Source organism: Sander lucioperca, chromosome 15 (assembly GCF_008315115.2).
Source record: "Sander lucioperca isolate FBNREF2018 chromosome 15, SLUC_FBN_1.2, whole genome shotgun sequence".
NCBI lineage: Eukaryota > Metazoa > Chordata > Actinopteri > Perciformes > Percidae > Sander > Sander lucioperca.
Genome location: NC_050187.1, coordinates 765,205 through 781,342, shown reverse-complemented (window position 1 = coordinate 781,342; position 16,138 = coordinate 765,205). Strand labels below are relative to the sequence as shown.

At 42.3% G+C, this 16,138-nt stretch overlaps 1 protein-coding gene across 1 annotated transcript in view; it reads left to right on the top strand.

Annotated features, from left to right (window-relative positions):
• The window catches only part of LOC116049952 (synaptic vesicular amine transporter-like), a 50,223-nt gene extending 35,456 nt beyond the window's left edge, over positions 1-14,767 (top strand). The window contains exons 8-11 of the mRNA XM_035992462.1: positions 775-835; positions 9,124-9,219; positions 13,279-13,357; positions 14,641-14,767. Coding sequence (XP_035848355.1) covers positions 775-835; positions 9,124-9,219; positions 13,279-13,357; positions 14,641-14,767 — 363 coding nt within the window. The remainder of the gene's footprint in view (positions 1-774; positions 836-9,123; positions 9,220-13,278; positions 13,358-14,640) is intronic.
• Positions 14,768-16,138: the final 1,371 nt, after the last annotated feature.

Below are 16,138 nucleotides of genomic sequence, written 5' to 3'. Positions count from 1 at the left end.
GGAGAGATGGTGTATCCAAGGGTATCACAGTATTACATTAAATATTGTTGCAAATATTATCCATAAATGAATTCAGTCAGTGCTATGACACCCAGACCCTAGAGTAGTTCTCAACGGTTATATTTCACTGGGAGGAGGAGGTTAACTTAAAGGTAGTCCATATCCACAACTTTCCTTTTGTGGGATTGCTCCGGTGCTGCCGGAAATTTCGCCAGATTTTACTCTTTTCAGCCTGATGTCCGTCCCCTTCCTCTGTCTTTGTGTTGGTGTTCTAACCTCTGGTGGATTTCTGAGGACTATGGTTAACTGCTCCTCAGATCTCTGCAGGGTAAATCCAGACAGCTAGCTAGACTATCTGTCCAATCTGAGTTTTCTGTTGCACAACTAAAACGACTTTTGAACATACACATGTTCCACCAAAACAAGTTCCTTCCTGAGATTATTTTGCAGAAGCACCGTGGCTCCGTCACCGCCCAAGACGATTGTGATTGGTCTCAGAAATGGCAAACCAGTGCAGGTTTTTCTCCCATCCTGGAATGCTGTGTGGACTAACCAGACCTTCCTCCGCAGTGCTGTGGAGGAAGGTCTGGCAAAGCGAGACTATCTTAAAGGTGATGTTGGCAGTGTGTGCAAACATACAAAGGAAGTATAAAAATGCTTTTTATCACTGAGATTTGTAACCTGAGTCTTTTACAAGTGGTTGGGTTGAGGGCTATGGTATAAGCTTTTTGTATTTAATATAGAATGTTGTTCTTGTGCCTTTGTCCTTCACAGAGTCAGAAGGGGACCCCGCTGTTGACGCTAATGAAGGATCCATACATTCTGATCGCAGCTGGTAAGAAAATAATAGCAGCACAGTATTATGAGGGAACCTAATGTCAGATGGAATATTGCCTTTTATAATGGGACTGGGAAAAGCAGGGAGAGAAATTGACCTGCATCTTGTTTTTTGTCTAAAGCACTTTGCTTGGCTTGGACTTGTGTTGTGAAGTGGGTCTGGCATGTTAAAGAGAGTCATCTATCCATCAGAAAAACGCTGTCAACAATACTGTGTTCAGTGTGTGTGTGTGTGTGTGTGTGTGTGTGTGTGTGTGTGTGTGTGTCAACTTGTGGCACTAGCGTAATAAATTAAAATTAAAATATTACAGAAAACCTGTGTTTTAAGCTCAGTGTAGTTGTAACTACATTATTTAATAATAATGTTCTTTGTCACACATATTAGTCACTTTAGTGCCATCCATCCACTTATTGTGGCCCCTCAAGCTTTTTCCAGAGGGATCCCAACAGGTTCCCTGGCCAGATGGGATAAATAATCCCTCCAATGTGTTCTGTGCCTGCCACATGGGTCTTGTCCTAATTGGGCATGCCTAGAACCCATCCACAATTAGGCATCTGGCGGGGGGGGGGCATCATAATCAGATGCCAGAACAACCTTAAGTGGCTCAAATGCCTTTTCCTGTTCCTAAAGTGGAATAAAATAATAGTTTATTTTGAACAACATACACAAGAATAAGCAAAAAAATTGAAATACAAGACACAAAAGTATTTCACTGTAAAAGAATATGCAAAATAAATAAATACTCTAAGAGGAAGTAGGATAAGCAAAAGGCTTTTCGGGTCCTAAATGAACATACCTTTACATCTTTAATTATAAAATAATCCTTACCAATCTGTTGTTTTTCAATAAACAACCATAAAACCCTATTACAGAAAGCATGGTCAAATCCAAAAAAACAGATCAATCAATTGATTCTATCAATCTAAGTTTCTATTACATCATTTCCTTATATTTAATTAATGTACCTTCCTTAAGCTACAGTCCATCCAGTATATTTATCAAGCACAATTAAATTCTAAATAGAGCCCAGTAAAATAATTTAGGTTGAGCTCAGACAGTCTGAACTCATTTTGGCTGTTTGTCTGCACACTCAGTCACCACCCAAAGATCAAGACCAGGGAGTAGCGTTTGGAACACGGCTTTTAAATTGAGAGCATTGCCAAAGGGCCCAATCCACTGTTTTCTAGCACAGCATAGAGCTGACTCTTAGCACATCCATTTCACACACAGCTGCAAACTGCCCCAGTATGCACTGGAGGTCACAGGTCGATTAAGAAGGCAGAACTACATCATCAGCAAAACGGTGCAGTCCTTAGGTCACCAAACTGGATGCTTCCCAGTACTTAGCTGCTCAAATTCTGTCCACGACAATCAAATGGGGGTAGTGTGTTTACTGTTGCAGCAGTAGAGACACTAAAAAAAAAACACAGGGAACCTGCGGCGAAAAGATGAGACCGACTCAACTTGACCAACGTGTTTTGAGGCGGTGTGAGAATCCTGTACAGTGAAAAGGAAACATCACTGCTTTTATCGCTGCCACAAGAACGTTTAAAACACTTTGAGGGTAAAAAAAGAAACACGAGCAGTGAACTGCCCGGGAGTTTGTGTTAGCTGAATGTTTCCTGCAACAACAAGGCACTCGCTGTGTCTCGCTCCTCTTTTCTTTCTCTCTCTCCTGTGAAATGAAGCTGTCTTCAGGTGGGGTCGGAACCCTCAATCTATAAACGATCTGACGGAAAACATTAATTGTGAAATATAAAGTCTACTTGTGCTTTGTTGGGGGGTTTAACAACACAACAGGACCTCACACAAATGGGCCGTTTCATAGACACTCCCCCTGCTGCATTACCCTTCTGTTGGAACCAAACAGTGTGTTTAACCTGACTTTAAACCAGCGGTTCTCAAAGTGTGGGGCGCGCCCCACTGGTGGGGAATAGAGACGTGACAGGTGGGGCGCGCCAAACAGAAGGATATTTTCCTTTTTATGCCTTTATATTTTTATCCAGACACCCCAACTGTCCCGGAAGTTCCGGGAGTCTCCCGCATATTGATAGCGGCTCCTTGACGCCCGCAAATGAGATCCAATCTCCCGAAATCTGGAGCAAGACCGCGCACTAGACTAGAGAGTGACTGCGTGTGTGTGTGTGTGTGTGTGTGTGTGTGTGTGTGTGTGTGTGTGTGTGACTATAAATGCAGCGCGTGTGAGAGCAAACCGTCCTTAGAGATGTGTGTTGCCGCTTATTAGACCGATCACCCCCGGGGGCGACAGCAAGTGTAACAGAAATTCCCCTCCCCACCCCCACCCCTTTATCAAGACCACACACCCCAGTCACGTCAATAAGCCACTTGATTTCTTTCAAAGAAATCAGGCAGAATACCGTCAACAGGAGACTGGCATGGTAAAAGCTGCATCAGTAAACAGTAAAGCACAGATGGCTTCATATAGAGTGGCATACAGAATTGCACAATGCAAAAAACACACAAACACAATTGCAGAGCAGCTCATTCTCCCCGCTGCTCTAGACATGGTGTCAGTTATGCTTGACGAGACAAGCGCAGCAAAATTAAAAGCTGTCCCCCTGTCCAACGACACAGTTGCGAGACGTATATGCAACATTTCAAGTGATCTTGAGGAACAACTCATAGAAAAATTAAAAGACATCGTCGTTTTGCATTACAAGTGGACGAAGCTACTGACAGCTTGTTCATCTCGTACGTCCGCTTTGTGAATGGCGAGTCACTGTGTGAGGATTTGCTGTTTTGCAAATAGGCCTACATAAAAAATAGAGCCACAGCTGATGAGCTGTTTAAGATCATGGACAGTTAGCCTACCTCAAAGAACACGGCCTTAAATGGGAAAACTGTGTGGGCTTTTGCTCTGATGGCGCACAGACCATGGCAGGGTCAGGAAACGGGCTGCAGGCACTAATAAAGAGGGCTGCGCCAAATGCGCACTGGACGCACTGTCATTCACAGGGAAGCGCTCGCGTCAAGGCAGCTCAGCCCTGAACTAAATGAGGTTTTGACAGAAGTTGTGAGCGTGGTAAATTTTATCAAAACCCGACCCCTGAAAGTGAGACTGTTCTCTGCACTTCGTGAGGAAATGGGAGCTGATCACACATCTGTGCTGTTTCACAGTGAAGTAAGGTGGCTCTCCCAGGGCAAAGTGCTGTCGCGCGGGCAGAGATTCGGATTTCTCTTCTTTTCTTTTTTTAACGGATTGCAAAGTGGCACATTTATTTCTTTTCTATTTTTGAACTTTTTGAACAAATTTTGACACAGCTGAACTTTTATTTTCTTTATTTTTGAACTTGCTGTTATTTGATGTAGCCTAGATAGTTAGTTTGTATTTAGATACAACATGTTACTATAGGCTACTGATGCTACTTGTTACTGAAATAAATTGGAACATTTTAAGCTTGTTGCGTATTTCATTAGCATTGCGTTGGGGCGATGGGGGCAGGTGGGGCTTGAAAATTCCCCCTTGTCCAAAGTGGGGAATGACCGAAAAAGTTAGAGAACCACTGCTTTAAACAAAGAGCCAGTGACCTCCAAGACAAAGAGAGCACAGGAGGCCTAACACATGGCCTCAGACAAATGAGAGGCCTGCACAGAATTCTCAAAGCCTGGAAACTTAGCACTTCCATGTGAAAAAGTTTTCAAAATGGAGAAAACACTTTCAACACGAGGAAAAATGTGGCCAGACTGGTGGAAGGTCTGAGAACTGCAAGCAGCGTCTTCACACCTTCAGGAACTCTGAGTCTTCCCATTGGCTGAGGTTCCTTGAACGCACCAGGAATAAAAGCCCCTCGTCGCTCACTTCTCACAGCTCTTCACTGGTAATTCATTGCTGTAAGAAGACATATCGTTCCGCGCTGTTCGAGAATAACTAGTATCATTCGCTGGCCGAGTGAGCTGAGAGTATCTTTTGTGACACAAAAGAAATGATCCGAGTGAGACACTAAACCCAGAACCTCACCAAATCTGCAGAGAGGGTAAATCAACCCTGTTTTCGAGGAAAAGGAGGACACCGCACTCTGTTCTTTTATTCAAAGTCGACTGGACTGTTTTCCGCTCCACTGCCCTGGACAGAGCAGGCTTGTTAATCTCTGGCGACAGGTTAACCCGTGTTCTGTTCATCGCAGAAAATCCGCCAGACAAAACTAACGGACTGCACACCAAAAGTAAGAGGCTTTATATAGTTCTGGGCAGATTTAGGACAGTGTGCATTTTATTAATGAGTAATTGCTATTATTGCTAGTTGTTTTGCAATTAATATGATTGGACCGCCGTGTCCCCAATTAGTGCTGTGAAGAATATCACTGATCAAGAAATGGTTGAAAGTTGTTGTTGAAATTGTAATTGCTACTGTGGTATATTTCAGTTGCAGCACTGTGTTGCCGTTGTATGGAGAAGGAACTTCGTAGACACTGCTCTTGGTATAAAAAGATTTTGTTACATCAGAGTTTTCAGCATCAATTTACAGACCCATGGATATCTGGAGAGACGACCGACCCAATCTTCAAAATTTGTCGCTCTGCCTTTTCTTTGTGTGGACAACGTATATATCTCAATGCATTGTATCAACATAGGACGTAATTTTGTAAGTATATCATTGGACGGATAACTATCCAATCAATGCCTGTTATCTGGCACAACTCCAAAAAAGGTCTCTTCTGTCTTGGGGGGACCCCTACTCATGTTAACAATTTCCAGATGTTCTCAGTAAATGTAGAGTAAAGTTCATGCATCCTCCTTATACCAACAACTTAGATCACAATGGTAAATAGTCAGATACCACACTACCTCCCGCCGTGGAGAAGTTTAATTACTGTACAAGCGAAGCCATAATCCTCCCCTTCGTCACTCAGCTACGGCGCTGTGATATGAAAGACGTATCAGAGACCTGGGTAGAGACAGTGTGTGTGATTATTGTTACTGCGGAGTCAGCTGTGAGCCCGCAGAAAGGGGCAGAAAATAACACTCTCTCTCTTTAAACAAACACTCAGATTCGGCTGTAGCTTCGCGTTAGGTTAGAATCTTGAGTAAACAAGGAGAGTGATTATTTTCACCGCCACAGAGGATCAAGATTTTCTAGTGTTTTGTCTCTCAATCATGTTTTCCCTCCCTTTCTGTCTCTCTTCCTTTCCTCCCCTATACACAGACACACACACATTTACACACGCATCCATTGTTTAAACAGCTGGCCTCACCTGATACCAAAAATAGCACTTTGGGGCGTGTCCCCTCTTTATCTGTAACACGTGTTGAAGTCTCGCGGGGTTCCCCGCTATTTCAACGTTAGGAGTAGCCATTTTGAGGCTGGTCCTGGCCCATCTCAAGACCTGCTTACCACCTTCACTGGACCCCTTCCAATTTGCCTACCATCAGAACAGGAGCACAGAGGATGCCATCTCTACAGTACTTCACTCTGCCCTGTCCCATCTTGACAATAGCAACACCTATGTGAGAATGCTGTTCATTGACTTAGGTAGGAGGAATAGCTGAACCGAGACAAGAGGAATGACAAAAACTGCTCCAACTGCTGATAGTTTTGTGTTGCCAGTCTTGAGGGTTGTGTAACCTGAGCCATGGAAAACTGAGAATGAGAGGGGATGAGGAGGCTGACACTACTTTGAAGGTTATTTCCTCTCGATGGTTACCGGAGAGAATGAGTGTAACTGGGATTGTTTGCTGCGTAACTTTTGCCAGTAACTGACTGTCAATGGTTGTGACATTGATAGGGAAAGTGAGTGATTCGAGGGGAATGTCCGCCTGCTTAGCCAGATTTAAGTCAATGAAGTTATCCTCTGCCCCCGAATCAATAAGGGCTGATAACGGTAGTGACAGCGTACCCAATTGGAGAGTAGCAGGGAGTGACAGACGAGGGGATGTGGGTTCAATTACAGGAATGGGGCTCGCTGGTGTACCCACTCTCACTAACGAGCCTCCTCTTTTGGGCGTACAGGACAATTAGCGAGGAAATGGGAGGAGTTACCACAGTACAGGCACTCACCTGCCTGTCGACGGCGTAATTGTTCAGCTTGGGATAGCCGAACTCGATCCAATTGCATGGGTTCTCCCTCATCCCTCGCAGCGGGGACAGGTGCTGCCGAGAGCTCTCTACGGGGAGAAAAAGAACTGGGTCTTGGTGTCCTGGAAAGCCGAATGGGAACAGGTGCGTGTCTGCTCTTCTCCCGTCTCCTCTCTCGGATCCTGTTGTCAATCTTAATAGCCAAAGAAACAAGACTGTACAGGTTACTGGGTTCATCGCGAAGAGCTAGCTCATCGTTGACAGTGTGATTCAAACCATGAACAAAACCTCCCTGTAGTGCCTCATCATTCAATTTGGAATCAGCTGCTAATGTCCAAAAATCAATAGAGTATTCAGCCACACTCTGTGTACCCTGTCTGAGGTCCAACAATCTCTTGGAAGCGTTTCCGACATGATCTGGGTGGTCAAAAACGGTACACAAACGTGGAAAAATCTGAAAAGGTTAACCCGGAGAGATGTTGATTGGAACACATAGCTTCTGCCCAAACTAGTGCCTTTCCCCTGAGTAACCGCAGTGCATAGTGTACCTTAGATGATTCTGAGGCAAAAGACAGTGGCTTCTGTTGAAAAATTAGTCCACATTGAAGCAGGAAACCTCGGCACTTGTTCAATTCCCCAGAGAACGGTTCAGGAGGTGTCACAGGGGGTTCCCGGAAGAATGGCGCAGAATCCATGGCAGAGGACGCTGACTGAGAGGGAGGAGGAGTAGGGAGGGGTGGAACACTAGGAGCACTGGGAAGAGACAGAGTTGCAATTTGAGATGACAGCTGAGTTACTTGATTGAATAATTGTTGGTTAGTCTCCAGTAATTTATGGATTAACTGGTCGTTTTGTCCTAACAGAGCTCCTTGATTTTTGATGGCTCGAAAAATGCCGTCTTCATCTGGTAACTGTGAAATCTCTGCAGGGTCCTTGGTCAGTTTGTTCTGTTAGGGGCTAGTTCTGACCCAGAACGCAGAGATTACACACACAGACAATGTAAACAGTTTGTAAGGGTTTTAATGAACAAAAATGTACTCAGAGATACAATCCGAGGCGAGCCGAGAGGGAAGAATCCAGGTTGTACGAGACTCGAGACAGGCAGGGAAGAGTTCACAGTTAGTTTCCATAGGTGGAGGATGATGCTGGACGGTGAGGCTGGGAGCTTGTAGGCACAGCAGAGGTAGCAGCAGGTCTGAGCGGTCACTAGACAAAAAACAGAATGGGTAAGAATGAGCTCAAGAAAACAGAGACAAAAACTAGAGTGCACAAGAACGGACAAAAACTTGAGTATAATGAGACTCAGAGCCAAGTTACCACATGGGTGTAGATAACGAACTGGCACCGAAGCGGTGATCAGCCCGGGTTTAAGTATTGCTGGATTGAATCTTGTAGATGAGCTGCAGCTGTGAAGAACGGCTGTGCAGTGTCGAATCGGCCACTCCCCTTGACCTACTTTCCTCTGAACACACCTCCAGCACTCCAGGTGGAAAAACACAGACACACAAAGACAAACAGGGAAAAGACACCCAAAACAGGGCGGAGAGAGAGCTGACCATAACACTACTGAACTCTTTCTCTGCATCCCGGTGACAATTCACCTACTACCTACTTCTTGTCCTGCCTATGCACCACCTGTCTATACTTTGTATAATACATTGCACTTTCTGCTTTTTTTGCACTTCTGGTTAGACGCAAACTGCATTTTGTTGTCTTTGTACTTGTACACTGCACAATGACAATAAAGTTGAATCTAATCTAATTTTGGGACTTTGTACCAAACTACAAATAGCCTCAAAGCAGGCGGCCATCTTGAACCTTGCGTGGTTAGCCCGACCGCATGGCCCCACTACTGCCCCCCCCCCCCCCCCCCCCTTTCCTCCTCCTATCCTGCATACACCCACACACACACAAGCTGGATTGCTGTTTTGTTTGCTAGAACTGTAACAAGTCGATACAGTTTTGATGATTGAAGAATTATTGATTGACCATCAGTATTTTTGAAGTTAAACAAATCCTATCCGAACTTTAACAAGAAGTTGTTTTTAAAGCTACAGCCATTTTGGCATGAATGGCTCTAACTACTACAATACCCATGAGTGTTGGATAGACAAGAGGTTAGTCAGAGGCACGAATCAGAGCGGAATTTGCAGAATATATATATATATATATATATATATATATATATATATATATATATATATATATACAATTGACACTTTGTCCACTTATGCTCAATCTTCCTCCCCAGGTGCCATTTGTTTTGGAAATATGACCTTTGCCATGATGGAGCCAACGCTGCCAATCTGGATGATGGAGACCATGTGTGCCAAGGAATGGCAGCTAGGTATTTACAATGCTCTCTTCAGTACTCACTAAGAAAATACACATTATACACACACAGTATACTGTATGTCGTTACAGCACCTAAATATTAAAAAGAAATTCAGTCAGTACTTCAAAATGCGCACACAAATGGGAGAACCCACACAAATGGTATTTATTTGTTGACATTGTCGGAAATGTGTCAATTCAAATCAATGATATGTGTTTTATTGAGTTCATAGTTACAGGTGTCGCATGACACTAGTGTTATACTGTGTTTCTAATTTTTGGTCCTTTCAATTTACATAGATGAGGGGGCCAGATTATTATTATAACACCTGTGAATATGATGCAGTCCAGAACAACACCACCACTATGACCTGTATGCTAAAACATATGATTTCATTTACACCTCTATGACAGTGTCAACAAAAACTGAACATTACGTGTTTTGCATTGTTTAGCCTCTATTACAAAAAAATGTTTACTGTACATTACTGGAAACCATTTTCCAAAGCATAGTGCTTCAGAATTTCTAAGATGTTTCCATCCCTTCTAGACAAGTGATTTCCATTCATTTTAAAATCCACCTGGGAAAACTTGAAAAAATGATATATTTTTTTATATTTTAGTAACATCAGAGTGAACACTGTCAGAGAGGGAGACAGGGAGACACTTTGTTTCTCTCACAATGACCCTACGTAGAGTGTCTACTCACTCTCACACACACACACACACACACACACACACACACACACACACACACACACACACACACACACACACACATACATACATATACACATACACATACACACATGTCAGCCCTGATATTCTCTTGAAGAGATCACAAACGCACCAACGCATAAGTACAAACTTCAGGCCACTTACGTAGGCTACGGCGAAAGCTCTGCGTGCAGCCTCTGCAGGACTATAAATCAGCCTTAACTAATGAAATTGCGGGAGGGTCGGGGGGGTCAGGACCTACCCCATCTCAGGGTTGTCCCCCTTAAAATATTATTAAAAGCCATGCTGTGTGTTGTAAATAATATAATGATATATTATAATGATAATAATATATTAAATTAATATATTAAATTATATTACTAACTAATTGTGTAAGTAGTCACCCACTATAACTAACACACTGATAAGATCAAGGGTAACTAACCCTAACCCTAAACTTCAAAAACACTGCAATCAATAAATTCATGTTTTTAAAAAAGGTTATTTTAGATTAGATTAGATTCAACTTTATTGTCATTGTGCAGAGTACAAGTACAAAGACAACGAAATGCAGTTTGCGTCTAACCAGAAGTTTTTTTTAGTCCACTTAGTTAACTTTTTCATTGAATCAGAGAGAAACGTTGAGAAGAAGGATAATGGCACGGTCTCCATGCTTCACTAATAACACAAATCCTGTACTAGTACAAATTTGGCTGTATTATTTGTGTCCCCTTCAAAAATTACTCCTGACAAATTTTATGTTTATTGCCCCCCCTCCCCACCCTCCAACTGTTAGATGAAATTTGCGCCCATGGCTATTACGAGTTTTGACTAGTAAATAGTGTACACGTCACTCATGGATAAAGTTCATCGTTCAATGTAATGGATATAATGATATATTGTCAATGCACAATATTTTTACTCCCACTCAACCATCTCTGTAATCATACAATCTCGAGTAGTCCCACGATGTGAACACTCGCAAGTCATAAACATGGGAATCTCTAAGATTCATCCCATATGATGTGAACCGCACTTAAGCCTGCACTTGTGAAGGTTTGGGTTTAAAGACTTGTTGACCTGACAACAGTTCTAGATTAAGCCACATTTGAAGAAGTGAAAAATCCAGACTTTTGTCAAGTTATCAACAATCAAATAGAGCAAACTCAGTTATGCATGTACAAAGAAACAGAGCCCTGAATCTGAGGTTCAACAGTTATCCAGAGGCTTCTTTTCTGGCATCCAGGCTGAAGCCTTCAAGAGAAGGCTGAGCAGTGTGATATCACCATATTTGACACACCTTCCATTTCCCCACCCATGTGACAGTCCATAGTACCAACCCGGTCTCACGCCAATTCCTGAAATGGTCACGTTATTTTAATTTATTGATTCGTGTACAGGTCACGATTTTCGAACGTGACCAGGGTGACGCAACAACGGGGAAATAAAATGCCACACGCCGGCTACAACGGGACGGACCGCCACACGCTGGACGCGATCCCCGGGCGCAGGGACACGATCCGCGGTCTCTGTGGCACGCAACAACAGGGGAATTAAATGCCACACGCCAGCCACAACAATGGGATGGTTGTGGTTAGGAAAAGAAGAACGGGGAAAGGAACTGCTTTTTGCCTTATCAATACTACTCGCTACCGTAATCGTTCTGTGATCACAAAATATGCTTCCCATTGAAATACATTAATTTAAAATTCGTGATCACAACACGAAAATAAAATTAACGTTTTCAGTACACATCAATAGATTCAATAACGTGATCATTTCACGAACTGCCATGAGACTCGGCTGAGAGTACTCTACCAGCATGTGGCATTGAAAATGCATCCAAGGCTCTCTTCACAAAGGGTAAACAGTACAGTCAGGTTCAGGAATTCCTCAAACTGTTCTTTCGCTTGCCCATCTATAGTCGGGGTCAACAGATCTCCTTCACTGCTAAGAAAAGCCTTGTGCTACCCTGACAAAATAATAGTCATATTTTTGAAAAGACAAAATGCTTAAAATGTACTAGAAATTATTAAAGTACCGCTACATACATATTTACCTTATAATACAGACAGAAACCCCAAATGATCATGTTTCACTTTTCAGAAACAGACATTGGCTCTCCATTGCTAAGAGTGATAATCAGTTTCTCTGGTTACTATTTTTTACATTTTTACAGATTAATATCATCAGTCATTTTCTCAATGACATTATATACACTCAGCAAAATTATAACCGCAACACTTTTGTTTTTGCCCCCATTTTTTTTCAAAGATCTAAGACTTTTTCTATGTACACAAAAGACCTATTTCTTTCAAATATTGTTCATAAATCTGTCTAAATCTGTTAGTGAGCACTTCTCTTTTGCCGAGAAACTCCATCCACCTCACCGAATTTTTGCACAAACCATCTCAGGGAAGCTCATCTGCATGCTGGTCGTCCTCATCGAGGTCTCGACCTGACTGCAGTTCGTCGTCGTAACCGACTTGATTGGGCAAATGCTCACATTCGATGGCATCTGGCACTTTGGAGAGGTGTTCTCTTCACGGATGAATCCAGGTTTAAACTGTACAGGGCAAATGGCACAGCGTGTATGGCTTCGTGTGGGTGAGCGGTTTGCTGATGTCAACATTGTGGATGGAGTGGCCCATGGTGGTGGTGGGGTTATGGTATGGGCAGGCGTATGTTATGGACAACGAACACAAGGGCATTTTATTGATGGCATTTTGAATGCAGAGATACCGTGACGAGATCCTGAGGCCCATTGTTGTGCCATTCATCCACGACCATCACCTCATGTTGCAGCATGATTATGCACTGTCCCATGTTGCAAGGATCTGTACACAATTCCTGGAAGCTGAAAAAATCCCAGTTCTTGCATGGCCAGCATACTCACCGGACATGCCACCCATTGAGCATGTTTGGGATGCTCTGGATTGGCATATATGACAGCGTGTTCCAGGTCCTGCCAATATCCAGCAACTTCTTTTTTTTTTTTTACTGACTGGTTTTCGGACCCCCCCGAACCACCTCAATAAAGTAAAACTGCACATTTTAGAGTGGCCTTTTATTGTGGCCATGAAGGCACACCTGTGCAATAACCATGCTGTCTAATCAGCATCTTGATATGCCACACCTGTGAGGTGGATGGATTTTCTCGGAAAAGGAGAGTTGAGTGTACATACATCTTCCTGCTAGATATTTTCTATACAGAGAAAGCCTGCCCACACCTTCAGTCTCTCATCTCTCTCTCTCCCTCTTTCTCTCTCTCTCTCTCTCTCTCTCTCTCTCTCTCTCTCTCTCCCCCTCACTCTCTCTCGTTCTTTCTCTCTCTCTCTCTCTGTCTGTGGCCCAGGCGTTGCTTTCTTACCTGTGTCCATCTCCTACCTTATTGGAACCTACATCTACAGTACGTTGGTGCACAAGATGGGGAGGTAAGGAGAGAAATTATCCTTATCTATCTATCGCTCCCTCTCTCTCTCTCGCACTCTCGCTCTCTCTCTTGCTCTCTGTGATATCTATTTCCGCACGTGAAGAGGTTCAAGACCATCAAATAGAATAAATTACCATATTCCTTTAAAGCTATAGGACGTAGTTTCTGCCGCCCCCATGAGGAATTCTAAGTAATGATAACAAAACTGACGGCACGTCCACATTATACAAGACTTCCATGACCCCCCCCTTCCTCCACGCAGTTACTAGTAGCCAAGGAGGACACGGAGGATTAAAAATACATTAAGGACCCTTAAGAAGAGGTAATTATCTTCACTCAAGTTTCTGCGCGGGAAAGTCACCGGACACCACAATCTTCTGAACATAGTCATACTGAGGAATCCAGAGAGAGTTGTGTGGAGCTGATAGTCTTAATTAGCTTGGTAGCAACTCATTTGGCAATGGCTCGAATGTATCAGACGTTTATTAGTATAAAAAAGTTACACACTAAAGCGTTAATAGGGCCAATACACACAGTAGCGGCCCCCAGTGTAACCAATAGATTTAAGCACTTCCTCCAAAGCCTTCTGGAAATACACAATGGGCTATGTCACAATTTTTATTTTTTTTTTCCCAACGTTCCACCACTAGCATAGGAGTTTCTGCAGTGCTAATTGGTGGTTCTTACACAAAAAGTACGATATGTGTTTCCGTGTAAAAATAACAACAACAAAAAAATATATATATGTATATATATATATATATATATATATATATATATATATATATATATATCACGTCACTTGAAGTAGAATTCTGGCTGTGTTACCTGAAAGAAAAAGGGGAATGTTTTGAATGGTGAGGGGAACTTCAGTATCATTTTCTGGTAAGTCATAATGGTAATTTCCTGTTACATTAGAAACTTATCCCAACTTATATCATTTGCCATGGGCTGCCAATAAAAATTACTGGCCAAAATAATAAAAACACATTATGCTTATAGAGATTTGTTACCTACACTGTTCATCACCGGCTATTAAGCAACAACTGTGATATATTGATGATATTGGGTGGGGGAGTGTACATAACTCTGTATTTCATGAGTTATGTTTATGTACATTAAGTAAGGAGGTAAAATAAAATATTAAACATATGTATGTACATATGTGTTATATGCATGAAAAACATACATTCTTTTCTAACTTTAAGCAAAGACTATTGTAGTTGATCTTTGTAAAAGTGTTTTCATTTTGATAACACTGACCCTGGCTTCTCTCCCTGACAGATGGCTTTGTGCTCTCATTGGAATGGTGCTGGTTGGAGTCAGTGTAATATGTGTAAGTATAAGGCTGACAACTACACCATTAGTGGGAATTCAGATATCAGATATTTCAGCACTGGAGGGTCACTAAAGAATTTAGGGAATGGAGCAGAAATGTTGCTGCTTAAAATAAAATGAACTCCAAAGAGGATTTGTGTGGTGTGTAATAATAAGCTGAGAGTGACGTCACACTCGAGATAGTCTCACTTTGCCAGACCTTCCTCTACAGCGCTGCGGAGGAAAGTCTGGCTAGTCCACACAACATTATGGGATAGGAGAAAAACATGCTCTGCTTTATTGGCATTTCTTTAAATCAATCACAATCGTCTTGCCGCCGCCCACCGGCCGACCGAGCACACAATACATGAGACAAATACATGAAACTGTATTTTATTATTATTAATAATATCTTCATTGTTTATATCCTCAAATACAACGTTAGACAAAAGCATCAATATTACGAATATTATGTATTTTTTATCTTCGTCTCCGCCGAGCGGACCACATCACTTCCGGAGTTTTCCACAGATTTTTTGAAACGTTATTACGGTGCATAACTTACTGGAACAAAGCTGAGCAACGTGTTGTTGCTGGTGACTAAACCACTGACTGTATATATGTACATTGAAGCAATACTGTCGTTAAAGACCCGCTGATCGCTTCCTGATTCTGTGAATGAATGCCCGCATTGCATTGTGGGATATCGGCTTTGAATGCGTGTCAGTAGCTCTGATCATATCGTAATGTTCTGTATTACAGCATACTGTAATATTTCACCGGTAATAAGAGCGAAATAATATTATTAAAATAAAGAAATGTATACTATGATAACATCTAAATAAATGTTGATAGATCTAGCATTATAGTTTAAAAAATATAAATAAACAAACAAGCAATCCAGCTTCCCTGGCCGAAATAGACCAAAATAATAACATTAAAAGAAATAGAAATAAACCATGATAAGATCTGGTGAATAAATGTTGATTAAAACAGCAGTTATTGGGCTAAAAATACCAATAATAGCAAAGCTATACAGCTTCTCTGCCGCAGCCTGACTGGCAGAAAGAAACGTGCTGTGATCCGGGAATCTGTGCGTAGACCACGGATGATGCCTGTCATTGACTTACATCGGATCCGTGGGCCCGTCATGGAATTTTCGGCGATTCCGTGAAACTGTCACAGATTTTGAGTTAAGGGGCCGTGTTCATTTCACGGAATTCTGTGAGACCAGGTTGGATGCATCAGTCCTGAAATATTTTACATTCCTCAGCCAGTAGAAACACAACAGTAGATCCACTACATGCAGAATGTAAAGCATTATATGTACACTAAGTCTAAAAGGTTTATATTCTCAAAGCCAGGTTAGGATTTTAATGTACAAAAAAGCATAGAGAGGGTTGGAACTGTTTTTTTAGGGTAGAAATCATCCAGATTGTCCAAATGATCCAGATTATCCACCTGT